General features: G+C 37.3%; 1 protein-coding gene across 4 annotated transcripts in view; it reads left to right on the forward strand.

Moving 5' to 3' along the window:
- Positions 1–16,112, forward strand: part of LOC138314888 (polycystin-1-like protein 1) — a 273,559-nt gene that overhangs the window by 105,169 nt on the left and 152,278 nt on the right. For all 4 annotated transcript variants that reach the window (XM_069255496.1, XM_069255497.1, XM_069255499.1 and 1 more), the window contains one exon: positions 13,102–13,188. In XM_069255496.1, the coding sequence (XP_069111597.1) occupies positions 13,102–13,188 (87 nt within the window). The remainder of the gene's footprint in view (positions 1–13,101; positions 13,189–16,112) is intronic.

Consider the following 16,112-nt stretch of genomic DNA (forward strand, 5'->3'; position numbering starts at 1 on the left):
ATTTAAAAAAAAGTGCTTCTAAAAAGTCCAGGTGTTGAATAGGGAATCAAAGGATGAAGCCAGGTACATGTATGGGTACTAATAGCATACAGAACTGTAAATCAAGTGTTTCTATACACCATCTGTGTCTCCTACCTGTCTATTGTCTATAACTCAGGTACCATACTACAGACAGTTTTAGTGCTATTGGACATTGTAATCATTACGCATTAGCATTATGTATAGTGACATAATCTAAGTTTTCATACACATGAGTATGAAACCTGATTTAGATATTAGGATTATTTTCTGTCAAAGAATTTGACGATGATCACAGTTTCAATCCTCATAAAACTTTTGAGTGTTCAGTGCTATTGAATTGAATGTGATACATATGATAGTTTTACTAGTTGATTCTGTATAATTTCTTGGTCCTTTTAATCCTAATTCTTTATCATTCTTTGGTCCTATAATTCATTAATGCCCATACTAGATCTGAATTCAGTTGGCTGTTTATGATTCAGCTTTGTGCAGTAGAAAGTGTAAGCTCTTTGCATACCAAAATGTCTTCAAGTGTAAGGAGAAAATCGGATATTCTAGATAACGTCCCAACAAAATCCTGATCGTCTGCCTTAATAGGGATTCAATGGCATGTGCGTGATGGACTGATTTTCTGAGGACTTTTTCTGCTGTCGAAGACTTCACATGTCAGACCAAGGTTTCTCTAAGGAGGCTTGAGATTCTATTGAACTGCGCCTTTTATCAGGGTGTGTTTTACTGGGAGAGGGCTGGTTTTACTGGGATAAAAGGCACAGTTAAAAAATATGTAATTTCAACTCCAAAGAAATCAGAAAGTGTTAATGCATATCGAATAAAAAAAATTTGTGGTCAGCATTCTAACGATTTAATGAAGGTTGAATTTGAAGAACACTTTTTGGCCTCTATTTTCAGTGTATCATTCTGTGTTCCCCGATTGTGGTGTACCTGATTTGTACCTGATTGTCTCAACTCGTTTTCCCCCCCGATTTCAGAGTTTCGATCCGTTTTTCCTGATTGTGGTATACCTTATTTGTACCTGATTGTACTGTAGCACTGATTATACACCTCCGCAACAAAATTAAGGAGGGGTTTACTGGAATCGGGTCGTCAGTCTAACTGTAGACACAAGTTTGTCCAGCAAATTTCTCCTTAACTGCTCGACAGATTTTGATAAAATTTGGTATACAGAACCCTGTGTCTGTGTAGTACTAGTTTGTATCGACCTGATTTCTTTTGATTTTGGTGTAGTACTAGTTTGTATCGACCTGTTTCTCCTGATTTAGTTTGCATCAACCTGTTTTCCCCTGATATGGGTGTAGAAATACTTTGTATTGACCCAATTTCTCCTGATTTTTGTGTAGTACTAGTTTGTATCGACCTGTTTTCAAACCGTCTCTGTTCCTGTTGTCACCTGTTTAGCAATATTGTCTTTGCTATCTCTGAGGAAGGCTGACAAGGAACTGTTATAAAGATAAGTGACTCATTTATCTATTGACTGTCTTTAGGAAACTTAGACGAGATCTCTGGTAAATAGTCCAATAAGACAGGTACACACACACAATCAAACAGAAATATTGTGAGAGGAAGATTCAGGAATGTGTAGTATGTTATCTATATACTTTAATGTTTTCTTGTAACCTTTTCTACCCTCTCAGTCCATGCTGTCTACCTATTACTCATTTTCGTGTTCATTTTGAAAACTTTTAAACAAACATTGAGAAATATAAGCTTATTTCTGTACATGTATATATACAGATACAGTACGACTTACTCAAACTCCCATTTACTTACCGCATGGTCCCAACTGTACCCCTATATAATTCATGTAACAAAACTTTTGATAGCAAATACCAAAACTTTCAAATAATTCATTAGGTTGATGGTTAATCAAACAAAACACATCTCCACCCATGTTTCTATAGCAACAGTACCAATGAACTTTGAAGTCTAGCATAAAGAATGTAAGTATTTGATAGAAGTAAAGATTACCTTCTATGGATTATCGTCAATAAAAACTTAAACTATCATTTAGGCTTGTTGTCCGTGCACAAGTGGAGCGTTCCAGGGGAAAGCCAACATCGTGTAGACACACAGATACTTCAGTGAAAAGGAAGTGTTGGTAAACTTTTCACCTTTACAGCCACACACCGGGATTAATATTTGTTGTTCTCTGTGCAGAAAGACACTTTCTAGATAGTTTAAAGTATCTTCTGTTGTCGTGTAAATGAGAATGATCTCTCTTTGTGGTCGTTTTATCTGACAACTTGACATGATCACTTTGGTGTTTGTTTTCTTGTCAAGTGAGACCACAATTTTTTCAGGATATTTTAACACCACTGTACTTAACTATTGAAAGAGAAATCTAATTGTAATAGTGAGGCCATTATACTGGGGACGAGGAAACAGTATCACTTTCAACCAACAAACAGATTGACTAGTTACGGCCAGTTTTACCTGTGTGGGACTGAATATTATCAGCAAATTACCTCCATCAAGTTGGGGGTTAGCAATTTCTACTCAATCGAGATTTTCTTATCACAAAGGGTTGTAAAGGTGCCAATTAATTCTGACAAAGTAAATTGAAAATTGATAGTAAGATAAAGGGGCAGGGCATCGTGCATAGCGATATGTCAGTCACTCCGGAATGGGATAGAATGTTTGGAGGACTACAGGTAACACGGAACAGACTGTTAGTCAGAGGACTACAGGTAACTGTTGTGGAGGTGTGGGGATTCTCCAGGATGGACAATGTCTTGATGTCTGTATGAAATGGCACTGATTCTATATAACACTTGGCCTCGGTATGTAGCAACAATCCCTTAACACAAGATATGGCTCAATTTGTAAAAAATATTGCAGCTTGGTAGTAGGCAAGGGTTTTTTTGTAACTCTATCTACAGTGTGCTAATTCTATTGGGCTACAAGACAAGTTGAGAACATTTTGTATGGCACAATATGTTAATGATACATATTTTCCAAAAAAGAAACAGAGATTGGTTTCGAACTCTCTTCAGTTCTATTGGGCCTTTTGTTCTTTTGATTAAATAATTCAATCTAATTGTCTTCATGTGTGGACATTCAATATGAAATGCATAAACATTTATTCAACTCATTGAATTTTTTTTTTATTAAAAATCGATATAAGTGCCAAATTTTGTGTGGTGTTGATGAGTGTGACTGAAGCCACAATGCTGTGTAACATAACTTATACACACATGCAGCCCTTATCATTCTACCTGAACAGGTATATGGAGAAAAAAAGTAATTACTAGTATACATTGAAAAATGATCTTTGTATGTGTATTATTGAAGCTTGTGTAGATTTGTGTTGTAATGTAACATATTATTTATAGATTTGTGTTGTAATGTAACATATTATTTATAGATTTGTGTTGGTGACACACACCATTGTTGTGACTTTTAAATATTGACGTATAAAAAGATGACCTTATGATGAAGTGTATGGGAAAATATCAAGGTCTGAGTCTTGTGTTTCATGTGTAGACATGAAATTCATTTTGAGATATTGATGGAGGATTGACATGATGTGAAATCCGCGGAATGAACGTCAGACATGAGAATTAAGATTTAAATGATGTATAGCAGTCTGTATGATGTTTTGGAGAGGTTTGATACAGGTGGACAATCAGATACTACTATACTTCTGTTACCTGATAAGGAATTGCAGTTTCAGGTTGAGGGGTAAGTACAGGTGGGTTGGATATCATTTATGATTAATTTGATAAAAATACCCAATAAGGAAAATAAGATGGTAGTGTATAAAATCTTATATGTAAGAAATTTGTAACATCAAAGAATGTATGGTAACCCTATTGTGTTAAGTAATCTAGAATGTAGTAATATGGAATTCAAATAGCACTAGGGATTTATAAATATGACTTAAAAGATAAACAGTGTTACTGCAACTTAGAATTGATAACAAGAAATTTAGTAATGGAATGCTGTACCAATCTAGAATGTGGTAACAACAACATATAGTTTACCTGCTGGTAAAAAGTCACAAATTTAATTGACTGTTTATTTTGTTGTTATTCCACATCCCCAGTTTTAAACTTTGCTCGCAGCCTAATGCAACTTTAACAGTATTACTGCATCAAAATAGCTGTGTTGTAATGTAAAAACTGAATAGAGATTACAAGATAATAGGGAAGTATAGAGATAAATACAAGCACACATTAGAGACATTTAAAACGAAGACAGATAATTGATAAAGTTATTATCAGTAAGACAGGTGCTTGTTGAGTGGGGTGATTAGGGAACAATTAGTACTAAGAGTTGTGGCTACCTGGCCTACTATCTATTACATTATAATGAGGGCCGACTACACCCAGACATCTTGACAGATCAGTTAGCACAACACAACAAGTATAACTGTGTGATAATTTAGGTCAAATTATTTTGGTATTAGATGATGATATGTAAAATGTTTCATCCATATTCATGGGTGTGAAAGAAAGATTTTAATCTTTTATACTAAAGAAATATGCTTGATTTCAGGCTCTGTTTCATATTATTGTTTTAGGTAAAAAAAATTAATACAATTTTTTGAAAAATAATAATTGAAAATAAAAGCTGTTTCATTCGGGGTTTTGTTAGTAATGTGATGATTTTTTTTAAAGAGGTGCTACATCATTAACCTCTATAAGGCCCCAATATTTCCTGAAAATTACTTGATTAAACATTTCAATTGGATATTCTGGTGAGCTAGAAAGGAAGGTGGACAGTTCTGCTTAGGTGATGACTACTGCCTTCATTGTATAGGGCAATTATCTCAGGAAAGTTCTGACTTACTGAAATTATACAAATATAAATTGGTACACTAGTTATATTGAAATTTTTGAAAACCAAAAAACATGCCAATAGTTGTCTTTGAAAGGTTGGTCAGATATTGATATGATTTTCAGTGAAGTTGATGATGCTTTGTTGTTATTGGATACTGTCAATACAAGGATGTAAAGGAAGCTGGTGAATATTTCCATATAAATTGGCTGTTACATTGGCTGATGTGGAGTGAGAATGGGGGAGTGTGTGTGTAGGAGATGGAGGGTGCAAATCATGTACAGATTCGTGGGTCTGGGTGTAGCCCTGGGTTCTGATCATGTGCAGATTTATAGGGTGGATTTCATTTGTCTGTAGAATTTCTAATTGGTCTAAAATATATGGCTGATAAAACTAGGGAAGATAACCTAGCACTACTGGCAGTAGAATTTGGATAGATGGCAAATCCTTTTAAAACTATATACCATCATTTACTGAATAAAGGAAACATGGTTTATAGGTGGAGGATAGGGTTCAGAGGTCATGGGTAGGATACATAGGTGGAGGATAGGGTTCAGAGGTCATGGGTAGGATTCATAGGTGAGGATAGGGTTCAGAGGTCATGGGTAGGATTCATAGGTGGATGATAGGGTTCAGAGGTCATGGGTAGGATGCATGGGTAGGATTCATAGGTGGATGATAGGGTTCAGAGGTCATGGGTAGGATGCATAGATGAAGGATAGGGTTCAGAGGGGTAGGATGTTTAGGTGAAGGATAGGGTTCAGAGGTCATGGGTAGGATGCATAGGTGAAGGATAGGGTTCAGAGGTCATGGGTAGGATGCATAGGTGAAGGATAGGGTTCAGAGGTCATGGGTAGGATGTTTAGGTGAAGGATAGGGTTTAGATGTCATGGGTAGGATGTTTAGGTGAAGGATAGGGTTTATATGTCATGGGTAGGATGTTTAGGTGAAGGATAGGGTTAAGTCATGGTAGGATGTTTAGTGAAGGATAGGGTTAGGTCATGGGTAGGATGTTTAGGTGGTAGAGCGGATAGTGAAGGTAGGGTTCATTAGGTCATGGTAGGATGTTAGGAGGATAGGTTTATATGTTCGGGTAGGATGTTTAGGTGAAGGATAGGGTTTAATGTCATGGATAGGATGTTTAGGTGAAGGATAGGGTTTAATGTCATGGGTAGGATGTTTAGGTGAAGGATAGGGTTCAGATGTCATGGGTAGGATGTTTAGGTGAAGGATAGGGTTTATATGTCATGGGTAGGATGTTTAGGTGAAGGATAGGGTTTAGAGGTCATGGGTAGGATGCATAGGTGAAGGATAGGGTTCAGAGGTCATGGGTAGGATGCATAGGTGAAGGATAGGGTTCAGAGGTCATGGGTAGGATGTTTAGGTGAAGGATAGGGTTTAGATGTCATGGGTAGGATGTTTAGGTGAAGGATAGGGTTTATATGTCATGGGTAGGATGTTTAGGTGAAGGAAAGGGGTTTTGTAGGCGGTTGGTATTCTCTTTAGTTTAGAATTAAGGAGTCGGCGGTTTATATTTCTAGTATGAAATTTTTTTAGGTGAATGGTAAGATTATGGTGGGTTTTCCTTCATATGCTACAGAATGACTTGGCAGTGAGTGGTCTACCAAATTTCCTGGCTACAGCCTGCCAGGTGTCGCAACTCACACAACTCACGATCTGAGATTGTACAGGTGGAGCTAGCTCATGTTTAATTGGCAGAAACTGTAGTAATACAACACATTGGTGTTTCTACAAAATCCAGATGAACCAAAGATGGCAGCAGATTTGCTCAAGTTTCTGACATGTTGTTCGGTAAATTAGAAACTTTATACTTGTATTATGTATTGACTATTTTAATATTTCAGTTTTCTTCTGTTCATGTACCAATAAATAAGTATATACATAATAATAATCTCTTGAAACCTTAAATAGGCTGTTCCAAACAAAGGTCATATAAGTTATCATTGGCAGATTATCTCTGTGGTATTAGATACACTGTTTATTTTATATGCCAATTGATATCATGGAAACAAGTGGATTTATAACTGTAGTTTTAATTATGCAAATTACGAAAATTAACCTTCCTATAAGTCACCTGTTATTAAAGGTGAAATTGAATCCAGCCTGCACACGAGAAGCATTGTGACAGGGAAGGATAATCTACACCTGCTTATTTTATACATGTCTGTTCCAATCTCTAATGGGCTTATGTCTGAGGGTGGGTAGATTTAATTTCGAGAATTTGAATTGATTTATGGTTCTAATATCAATATTGATTGATGCAAGATTGGATTTCTGGATGGTGTGACATATGTGCTGTTTGTAATATACACTGGCTTTTGTATACCTGCAGGCTAATTCAGCTGTAGACATCAGAGATCTTATTTCAGATGACTGTTTAGGATCTGTTTACCATAATTCATGTTGTTGTATACAAAACTACAAGTCTTTTACCATGTGGAAGGACCGTAGCTGGTAACACTGATATGATTGGCCAAGTTTATCAATATTCCTTAGGAAAAAATGTCTTAAAACTGTCCAAAGAAAGTAGTAAATGTTCTTCAAGTTAGGATTTTCCATCTGAAATTTTGTAATGCTTTTTTGAGGAGAATTAAGAAATATCAATAAAACTGGGTCTTTGTAACATAAATTATTATATTATGTTTGGACTCAGGAATGGGTCGAACATTGGCCACCAGCTAGCTATATCGGTAGGGCAAATCGGGCTACTAGTGTTTGGGGTCCAGAGTTTGAGCCCCAGTCTGGCCATGCAATTGCATTTTAGACAAAGAGACCAAAAACAAATAATAGTTTTACCTTTAGATAAAGTAGTGCTGAGTAGAGGTAGAGAAATATTACCACCTGAGTAATCTTATAGCGAAGCCTTGTGTCTGTGTAGGGTGCATGTAGAGAATGAATGACATTCCAAGGTCAGAGTCCGGTAGACATCACAGGAATACCAAAGAAGTTACTGATGAAAATCAATCACTAACTGTCAGGCAGCCAATCATTTATCATGATTCATTATATAGTAGGAAGATTTTCTCAGGCTTTATAACTAATATCAAATACCCGATTCTTCATACCTGTAGTGTGCGTGTGCAGTAAGCTAGAGAAATAGTGTTTGTCCACAGGGGTGCAACTGTAAAAGGTTTCAATATTGGGTAGACTACAATGACATATTATTGCCAAACAGGTAAATCTCATATCTCACTCAATGGTATCAATTGTGAATCAATAGTTCAAAGTTCAAATAAAATATGTTTCTTTCCCCCAAAGGATTTTTATTTGCCTTTCTACTTAAATGTCTTTATTTATAACAAAATATAAAGGTAAGATAAGGCCAATATATATGATTTGATAATACATGTAAATACACATGTGTTTCCAAAAGATATTTTCTTTGTTTGTTTAGTAAACCTGATAATGTTCTTTCTGTGTAAAATCAGCTATCACCTGTCCCAGCCACCTGCTGTTGTCATGGTAACTGAATGGTTGATGAGGAAATAGGCTGAAAGGTATCAAATGTATTCAACATGTTATGTCACAAGTACATCAGCAGTGCAATCAATTTATGCACAAGGCTTGTTACCATTCAGCAGTAAAAACTGTGATAGTTTAATACACTGTCATATGAAAATGGTCCTAGATTGGTCCATCAACTACAACACAGTTGTTGTCATCATTTAGGAATTCTTGTACTTAATGATTTATTTGTTGTTATAAGGTCAGCATTAAAATGTTATAAACTTTCCATATTAATGCCTCAAAACTGTCACTGATATGACTGCAATGCATTGAAGAATAGCTGCTTGGTTAACAATGCAGGATCAGCCTTTCCACTTGTAACTCAGTTAAACTGACAGTGGGAGCATGAATTAGGCTCAATTTAGAGTTGATACCTGAACTGTTTTTCAACTCTATTATGTAATTGAATTCCAACATTTTGGTACTAGGTTCACCACTGTCTTTTGAAATATTAAGAGATTATTTTTTTTCTTTACCATATATTTGATTAAATTTCCAAAATAGGGGAGACAATCAAGCATTACAGCTGAGAAAAAAAGGGGAGACAATCTACACAGTAATAGATTTTATCATAGTTGGGATATACAAGAGGGAATGAAGTACGATTAATCTGGTTGACATTCGAGAGATAATTTAGTGTTAGAACTTAGCCTAGATATAGGGGAGGGAATTTAGTATTATTATTTGGCTGATAGATAGAGAAAATAATCATGTATTGGAATTCAGCTTCGAAATAAGAGATAATTTATTGTTAGAAATCAGCTTATTAGGGAGATAATCAAAAGGGAGATAATCATGTATTGGAATTTAGCTTCGAAATAGGGGAGAAAATTTAATGTTAGAAATCAGCTTATAAGGGAGATAATCTAAATAATTTAGCATTAAAATTTTGCCAAAAAGCATAGGAGATACATTCTAGTATTAGGTATGAGTAAGGATATTTACTACATTATGCATGGCTAAGAAAGTTAGGATTTTCATCCTTATAATAAGTGTACACAAAATAGGAATGAAGTATTGAGCAATATGTTGCATCAAGTATTAAAAGTAAGGAATTTGATCTGGGGCACTCCATATACAAATGTCACTGGGTTTAACCTGATGCACAAGTCTTAGCAGGATTTTGTCACTGGGAGTAATTTGATATGATGAAAATTTGTAATTAATTACATGTATATCAATTAAGACATATAAACTATACTTGTGTGTGGAATAGTATTGACAACGGATGGATTTCTGGTTTTACTTTACAGAAAACTTAAGATGTTTTTCAATAAGAAATAAAAGAATTGAAAAACACACCAGTTTTATGCCCAAGATTAACCCGATCCTTTAAAATCTAGAAGTATGTGTTTACACATGACTAGACAATGTGAATAATTATCTTTGTCAAACTGTACTTGAAGGAATTCCATGAATTATAATTACCCTGGTAAAATGTCCTCTCTACAACAAGTGCAAACCTTCCTCAGGATATGATAATGATCTGCAGTTGAATAATATGATCAGTATGATATTGTAACAAGTCGTCTTAAGGAACAATCTTCAATCCCTGAGGGATACTCATGGTTATTATCATAGATAGTGTCATGTAAGTATTACATTATTTATTGTATAAAAATCGTTGTTACAGGTGTTCTATACTTTCTTTGTAAGTTGTCTGTGTGCTGTAAAGTTTGTTCATCCACTTTGATTGAGACTTTTATGCCCCTCAACCCCTACCCATTCTATAGTTATTTCAGTACAGATGGCCAGTAGTATCTCTGATATATACTTGGTGAAGGTGGTCCTACCCTAGTACTCCTTAGTTATACAATGTTAGACCATTAGTCACTCAGTGGTAAAAGTGGTTTATGACTGAGTCTATGTCTAGAACATGGATGTAAAGTTACACCCTAACATACATACAGGCTGGTATATTCTTATCTCATGTGCTTATCTAAATCAAATTTCATGACTCAGTATCTTCACTTTAGTCTCTGTCTAATTGGTGTCTCTGTCTAATTTGTATCTGCATCTAAGTCCTGGTATCTTTAATGTCTTCAACATTTTAGTCATATGTGAATGGTATCTTCATTAAAGTCTCATTAAAGTCTCTGTGTTATTGATGATTATTTCAAAGTTCAACATCAAAGTCCCAGTGTCATAGCTGTTTCAAAGTTCAACATCAAAGTCCCAGTGTCATAGCTGTTTCATAAAGTCCCAGTGTCATTGTTGTTTTCAGAAAGTCCTAGTGCTTTTGCTGTTTTGATAAAGTCCCAGTGCCATTGCTGTTTTACTAAAGTCCCAATCTCATTGCTGTTTGCATAAAGTCCCAATGTTAGTGCTTTTTGCATACAGTCCCAATGTCATGGCTGTTTTCATCAAAGTCCCAATGTCATTGCTGTTTCCATAAAGTCCCAATGTCATTGCTGTTTACATAGTCCTAGTGTCATGGCTGTTTTAGTCTAAGTCCCAGCGTTGTGGTTTTTTTCATATTGCTGTTTCAGAAGTCTTAGTGATATTGCTCTTTTTTTAAAGTCCCAATGTCATGACTGTTTTCATAAAGTCCCAGTGTATTGCTGTTTTCATTAAGGTCTAATGACATGGCTGTTTTCAGAAGCCGCAGTGTCATTAATTGCTATCTTCCTTTGACTGTTGGAGCCTGTCTAGGCCTCGATCCCTTTGTCTGGTTCTGGTGGTATTCCTAGAAGGAGGCCCTACACACAATAATAGTCCTTGATGGATGTGTAGCTTACCATGACATAATACAGTCTTGTCATCTAATTAGTTCTGATGACCAGAGAAATGACCAGGAGATAAGGAAGCAATGACCATTAAGTGTGGACTGGTCAGATCAGTCTGGATGGATATTGGACTGGTCAGTCAGATTTGTATAGAATGGCTATAAATAGTAACTGATGTAATTCTATAGGTTGCTTCATGTGAGACCCACCACTCTTAATAACCAGAGGAATATATAAAACTCAACAGAATCTAGAGCTAGCATGAATTGTTCTAGCAATAAATACCTCTGTGTGTTGTGAAATAAATACATAGATACTGTATATAATAATATCAATAAATTTTTGATACACTAATAAAGTGTCGTTAAGTTTATGTCAGCAAGCACTTGCCATTGACTGACAGGCTTAATGACACAGCCTTGCTTGTTATGATGTGGGGAATTTTGTTATAAGTGACAGGGCAACACTTGTTAATTAAAGAACAAGGAAATAACTAACAAAAGCCAACATTTAGTGCTCTTTTCTATGAAACAGGAAAGAGGTATTATATATGACATGTGATAATTTGCAGTCCTGATCAGATGCATACATACATACATGACTTCTCTGACTGGCTATAGCCTTACATTGACTGTGGTAGTCATTTCTGAGTGGCAGGTGGTACAGTCTATCTGTTACAGGGGATACTTTAATGGCCTCTCTATTAGTTATCATTTTTATGCAAGGATGATACCAGTTGGTCAGGAGAAATGGTGTAATCTGGTTTCTGGTTTTAGCTGCACTGGATAGTATACATATGTGAAAGACTTACCAAAAAGGTACAGTGAAAGGGTATGTTAACAGTTTCTAAGGTGGTGTAGCAGGGTTGTCATATTGGAAATATGTAAATTAGCAAATCATTTACTGACCTAGTGCCAGATACTATATTTAAAATATTACCGTTCTTTTAATTAAGTTGTAATTCATAGTGTTTTATTTATCTTTAATTTTGTTTAATACAAACTGATGTTTTTCTTTTTATGTGATGTTAAGGGATTATTATATTCTACTTTTTTTTTATTGCGAAACAAATCTTCACAATCAAAGAAGATGGAAGAAAATTTCTGTAACAAACCTTGGCTGTCAGATGTAAAACAAACAGTCTATAAAGATAACTAGATAAATTTCCTCAATGAAGAAACAAAGGGGATTAATTTTCTGAAACAAACCCTGGCAGTGTTTAGTTAAATGTGTAGTTAGAGCTTTAGGGGCGGGAGATAATTTATGGTGTGGAGCTGGTGACTAAAGCTTTGATTCAGATGTAGAGGTTGAGATGGTATCACCACTCATTCTAGTTGTCACTCCACCCACCCTTCTGGTCCTACTCAGGTACGGTGAAGGGCACCTACACAAGGGGGCAGAACACATACAGGGAACCATCCAAATCTAGACAGTGTTGTAAACAATTTGTGCAGAATACTGCTTTTCTAACAGTTTGTGGAGCATATAAAGTAGTTCTAACAGTTTGTGACATATGTAAAGACTGTTAATGTGAGGAAATATATTCAGAAGTTGAAGCATTTTTTAACAGGTTTGTAAAACTTAATTTTTAAAAAAATGACTCCTTATGTGTAAAAAAAAAGACAGATCTTTCTGTGTCTTGACATATGCCAGTGTATTAAGTTTACATTTTAACGCTGTCACAGGGACTAGAGAATTATAAGGAAAGCCCTCTGGTTTTTGTGGAAATTGTATCGTGTGATAGTCTGTGTCTAGTAAACCAGGCTTAGTATGTGGATTGGAGGGTTAGTACATATAGCAGTTGTTTATAAAAATCTGTACTGACTAGTTTGATTGATATCAACATACCACAGAAGATGTTAAACATGTAGTAGATAAGTGTGGGCATGTGTAATTCATGTTTAATGAAGTAACATACATCATTTTGCAGGTGATCATTCGGAGAATTTATATGAGTGATCATCATCGTCTGGATTTATCACGTTTTCTTTAAAGGTTATGACAACATTTTCTTCTTTGTGTTTTTCAGGAGTTTGTTCTGAGAGAATCTGGGCCGCATCAGTTGCAAGTTTCTGTTCACAACGAGTTCGGGCGACTACAAAAGACATGGGTCATTGTAAGTAACCTTTCTGTATACTATTCAATGTCTTCTACAGGTAATAGTCAGGTAACCCCCTCTCAGACCCCACGTCCCCATCTATTCTACAGATAAATATCTTGTAACCCTCCTCAAACCCCCAGTCCCCATCTTTTCTACAGGTAATAGTCAGGTAACCCCCTCTCAAACCCCCAGGCCCCATCTATTCTGCAGATAATTATCCGATAATCCTCTCCCCAACCCCCATCTATTCTACAGATAATTATCTGGTAAACCTCTCCCCAACCCCGATCTATTCTACAGATAATTATCTGGTAATCCCCTCCCCCCACCTCAGCCCCATCTATTCTACAGGTAATAGTCTGGTAACCCCCTCTCAAACCCCACATCCCCATCTATTCTGCAGATAATTATCCGATAATCCTTTCCCCAACCCCCATCTATTCTACAGATAATTATCCGTTAATCCTCTCCGCAACCCCCATCTATTCTACAGATAATTATCTGGTAATCCCCTCCCCCACCTCAGCCCCCATCTATTCTACAGGTAATAGTCTGGTAGTCCCTCCCCCAATTCCCAATCACATCTATTCTATAGGTAGTTGTCTGGTATTCCCCTCCGCAACCCCCAGTCCCATCTATTCCACAGGTTATAATCTGTTAATCCCCTCCCTCACCCCCCAGTCCCATCTATTCCACAGGTTATAATCTGTTAATCCCCTCCCTCAACCCCCCAGTCTCATCTATTCTTTAGGTAATAGTCTGGTAATCCCCTCCTCCCCCAATCCTCAGTCACATCTATTCTATAGGTAGTTGTCTGGTATTCCCCTCTGGAACCCCCAGTCCCATCTATTCCACAGGTTATAATCTGGTAATCCCATCCCTCAACCTCCAATCTCATCTATTCTACAGGTAATCGTCTGGTAATCCCCTCCCCAACCCCCAACCTCTAGCCCCCATCTATTCTTTTTGTTTGTTTGTTTGATTAATTAACATCTTATTAACAGCTATGGTCATGTAAGGACGGTCTCCCATGTATGTGGTGTGTTAAATTGCGTGTATGTTGTATGAGGTGCCTGTTTTGGGAGACTGGTATATTCATAACCATCTATTCTACAGGGAATCATCTGGTAATCCCCTCCCCCAACCCCAATCCCATCTCTTCTACAGGGAATCATCTGGTAATCCCCTCCCCCAACCCCCAGTTCCATCTATTCTGCAGGTAATAGTTTGGTAACCTCCTCCCCTAATCCACAACCCCCAGCCCCCATATATTTTACAGGGAATAATCTGGTAATCCCCTCCCCCAACCCCCAGTCCCATCTCTTCTACAGGTAATAGTCTGGTAATCCCCTCCCCCAACCCCCGCCCCCATCTATTCTACAGGTAATTGTCTGGTAATCCCCTGCCCAACCCCCAGCCCCCATCTATTCTGCAGGTAATAGTCTGGTAACCCCCTCCCCTAATCCCCAACCCTCAGCCTCTACCTCCTTTGTATTTTATGGTCGGGTACACTCCTATCCCCACTCCATCTTATCTACAGGTAATTGTCTGGTAATCCTCTCCCAAACCCCTAGCCCCCATCTATTCTACAGGTGATAGTCTGGTAATCCTCTCCCAAACCCCCAGCCCCCATCTATTCTACAGATGATAGTCTGGTAATCCTCTCCCCAACCCCCAGCCCCCATCTATTCTACAGGTGATAGTCTGGTAATCCTCTCCCAAACCCCCAGCCCCCATCTATTCTACAGGTGATAGTCTGGTAATCCTCTCCCAAACCCCCAGCCCCCATCTATTCTACAGATGATAGTCTGGTAATCCTCTCACCAACCCCCAGCCTACTCAAATCCCCAGCTCCTATCTCCTTTGTATGTTATAGCACCCCCCCCCCCCCCCCCCCCTTTATTACAGATGGAAGTCTGGTAGTCCTTATACTGGTAGACTAGTGGTGCCACCTGCCCAGACAGAAGATGAAGCCTCTGTATCTGATTGTGGAATTTTACTTAGGAACCTGTTTACTTCATTGAACATATGGAAAATATTTCGCACTAATCCAGAAGGCTGCACTTCCTTCTAACGGTTGTGTATTTGTTCAGTGAGTTTGTAAAACTTTTGTTTTAGAGGTCAATCACAGGAAATATAATAATCAACAAGAAACAAAAAGGACGGAAACAAAATTTTTGAAGGATTTACCATCATTTCTTGATGGGACAATTGTGGAAAGTTAGATCCAAGCAGGTGTTGTTGTATTCACATTCATTATAGTACAATAAGAAATCCAAAACCTGTTCTATTTAGTAACCGATATTTAACCTATAAGATCATATGCTAATTCACTAATTGCTAAAATCTCTTGTGAATCCAAAAGGCTGGTCCACTTGTACACAAAGAAATGAATTATATAAATGGTATTAGAAGCAATAGCCTGTTATTTCCTTTTTCTTTTATTTACGCGGCTACTAAATTTTGTCTAGTTACAGTTTCGTGGATTGAAAATTGAATAGCGATACCTGTTAATCTAATTGTGCAAGAATTGTAGAAGACTTTTTAATTTGTTGAGATAAACTTTTGGCGACTATACCTTGATCACGAAAATACTGCACGAGAAAGACTTTGTTTACAGTATAAAACTATGGTATTCCTACTTTTTGTATGAAACAGTGTAGAAGTATATGTATTTGAGGCACCACCGCAGTATGATGTCTGTGATCTGTCTGTGATCAATGTGTCAGGTAGCTCTTACACAGGTCCCTAGGGGACCACCAAGCTCTCCCTGTCTCTCAGGTCCCTAGGGGACCACCAAGCTCTTCCTGTCTCTCAGGTCCCTAGGGGACCACCAGGCTCTCCCTGTCCCTCAGGTCCTTAGGGGACCACCAGGCTCTCCCTGTCTCTCAGGTCCCTAGGGGACCACCAAGCTCTCCCTGTCTCTCAGGTCCCTAGGG

This window comes from Argopecten irradians, chromosome 2 (genome assembly GCF_041381155.1).
Source record: "Argopecten irradians isolate NY chromosome 2, Ai_NY, whole genome shotgun sequence".
NCBI classification, from domain to species: domain Eukaryota; kingdom Metazoa; phylum Mollusca; class Bivalvia; order Pectinida; family Pectinidae; genus Argopecten; species Argopecten irradians.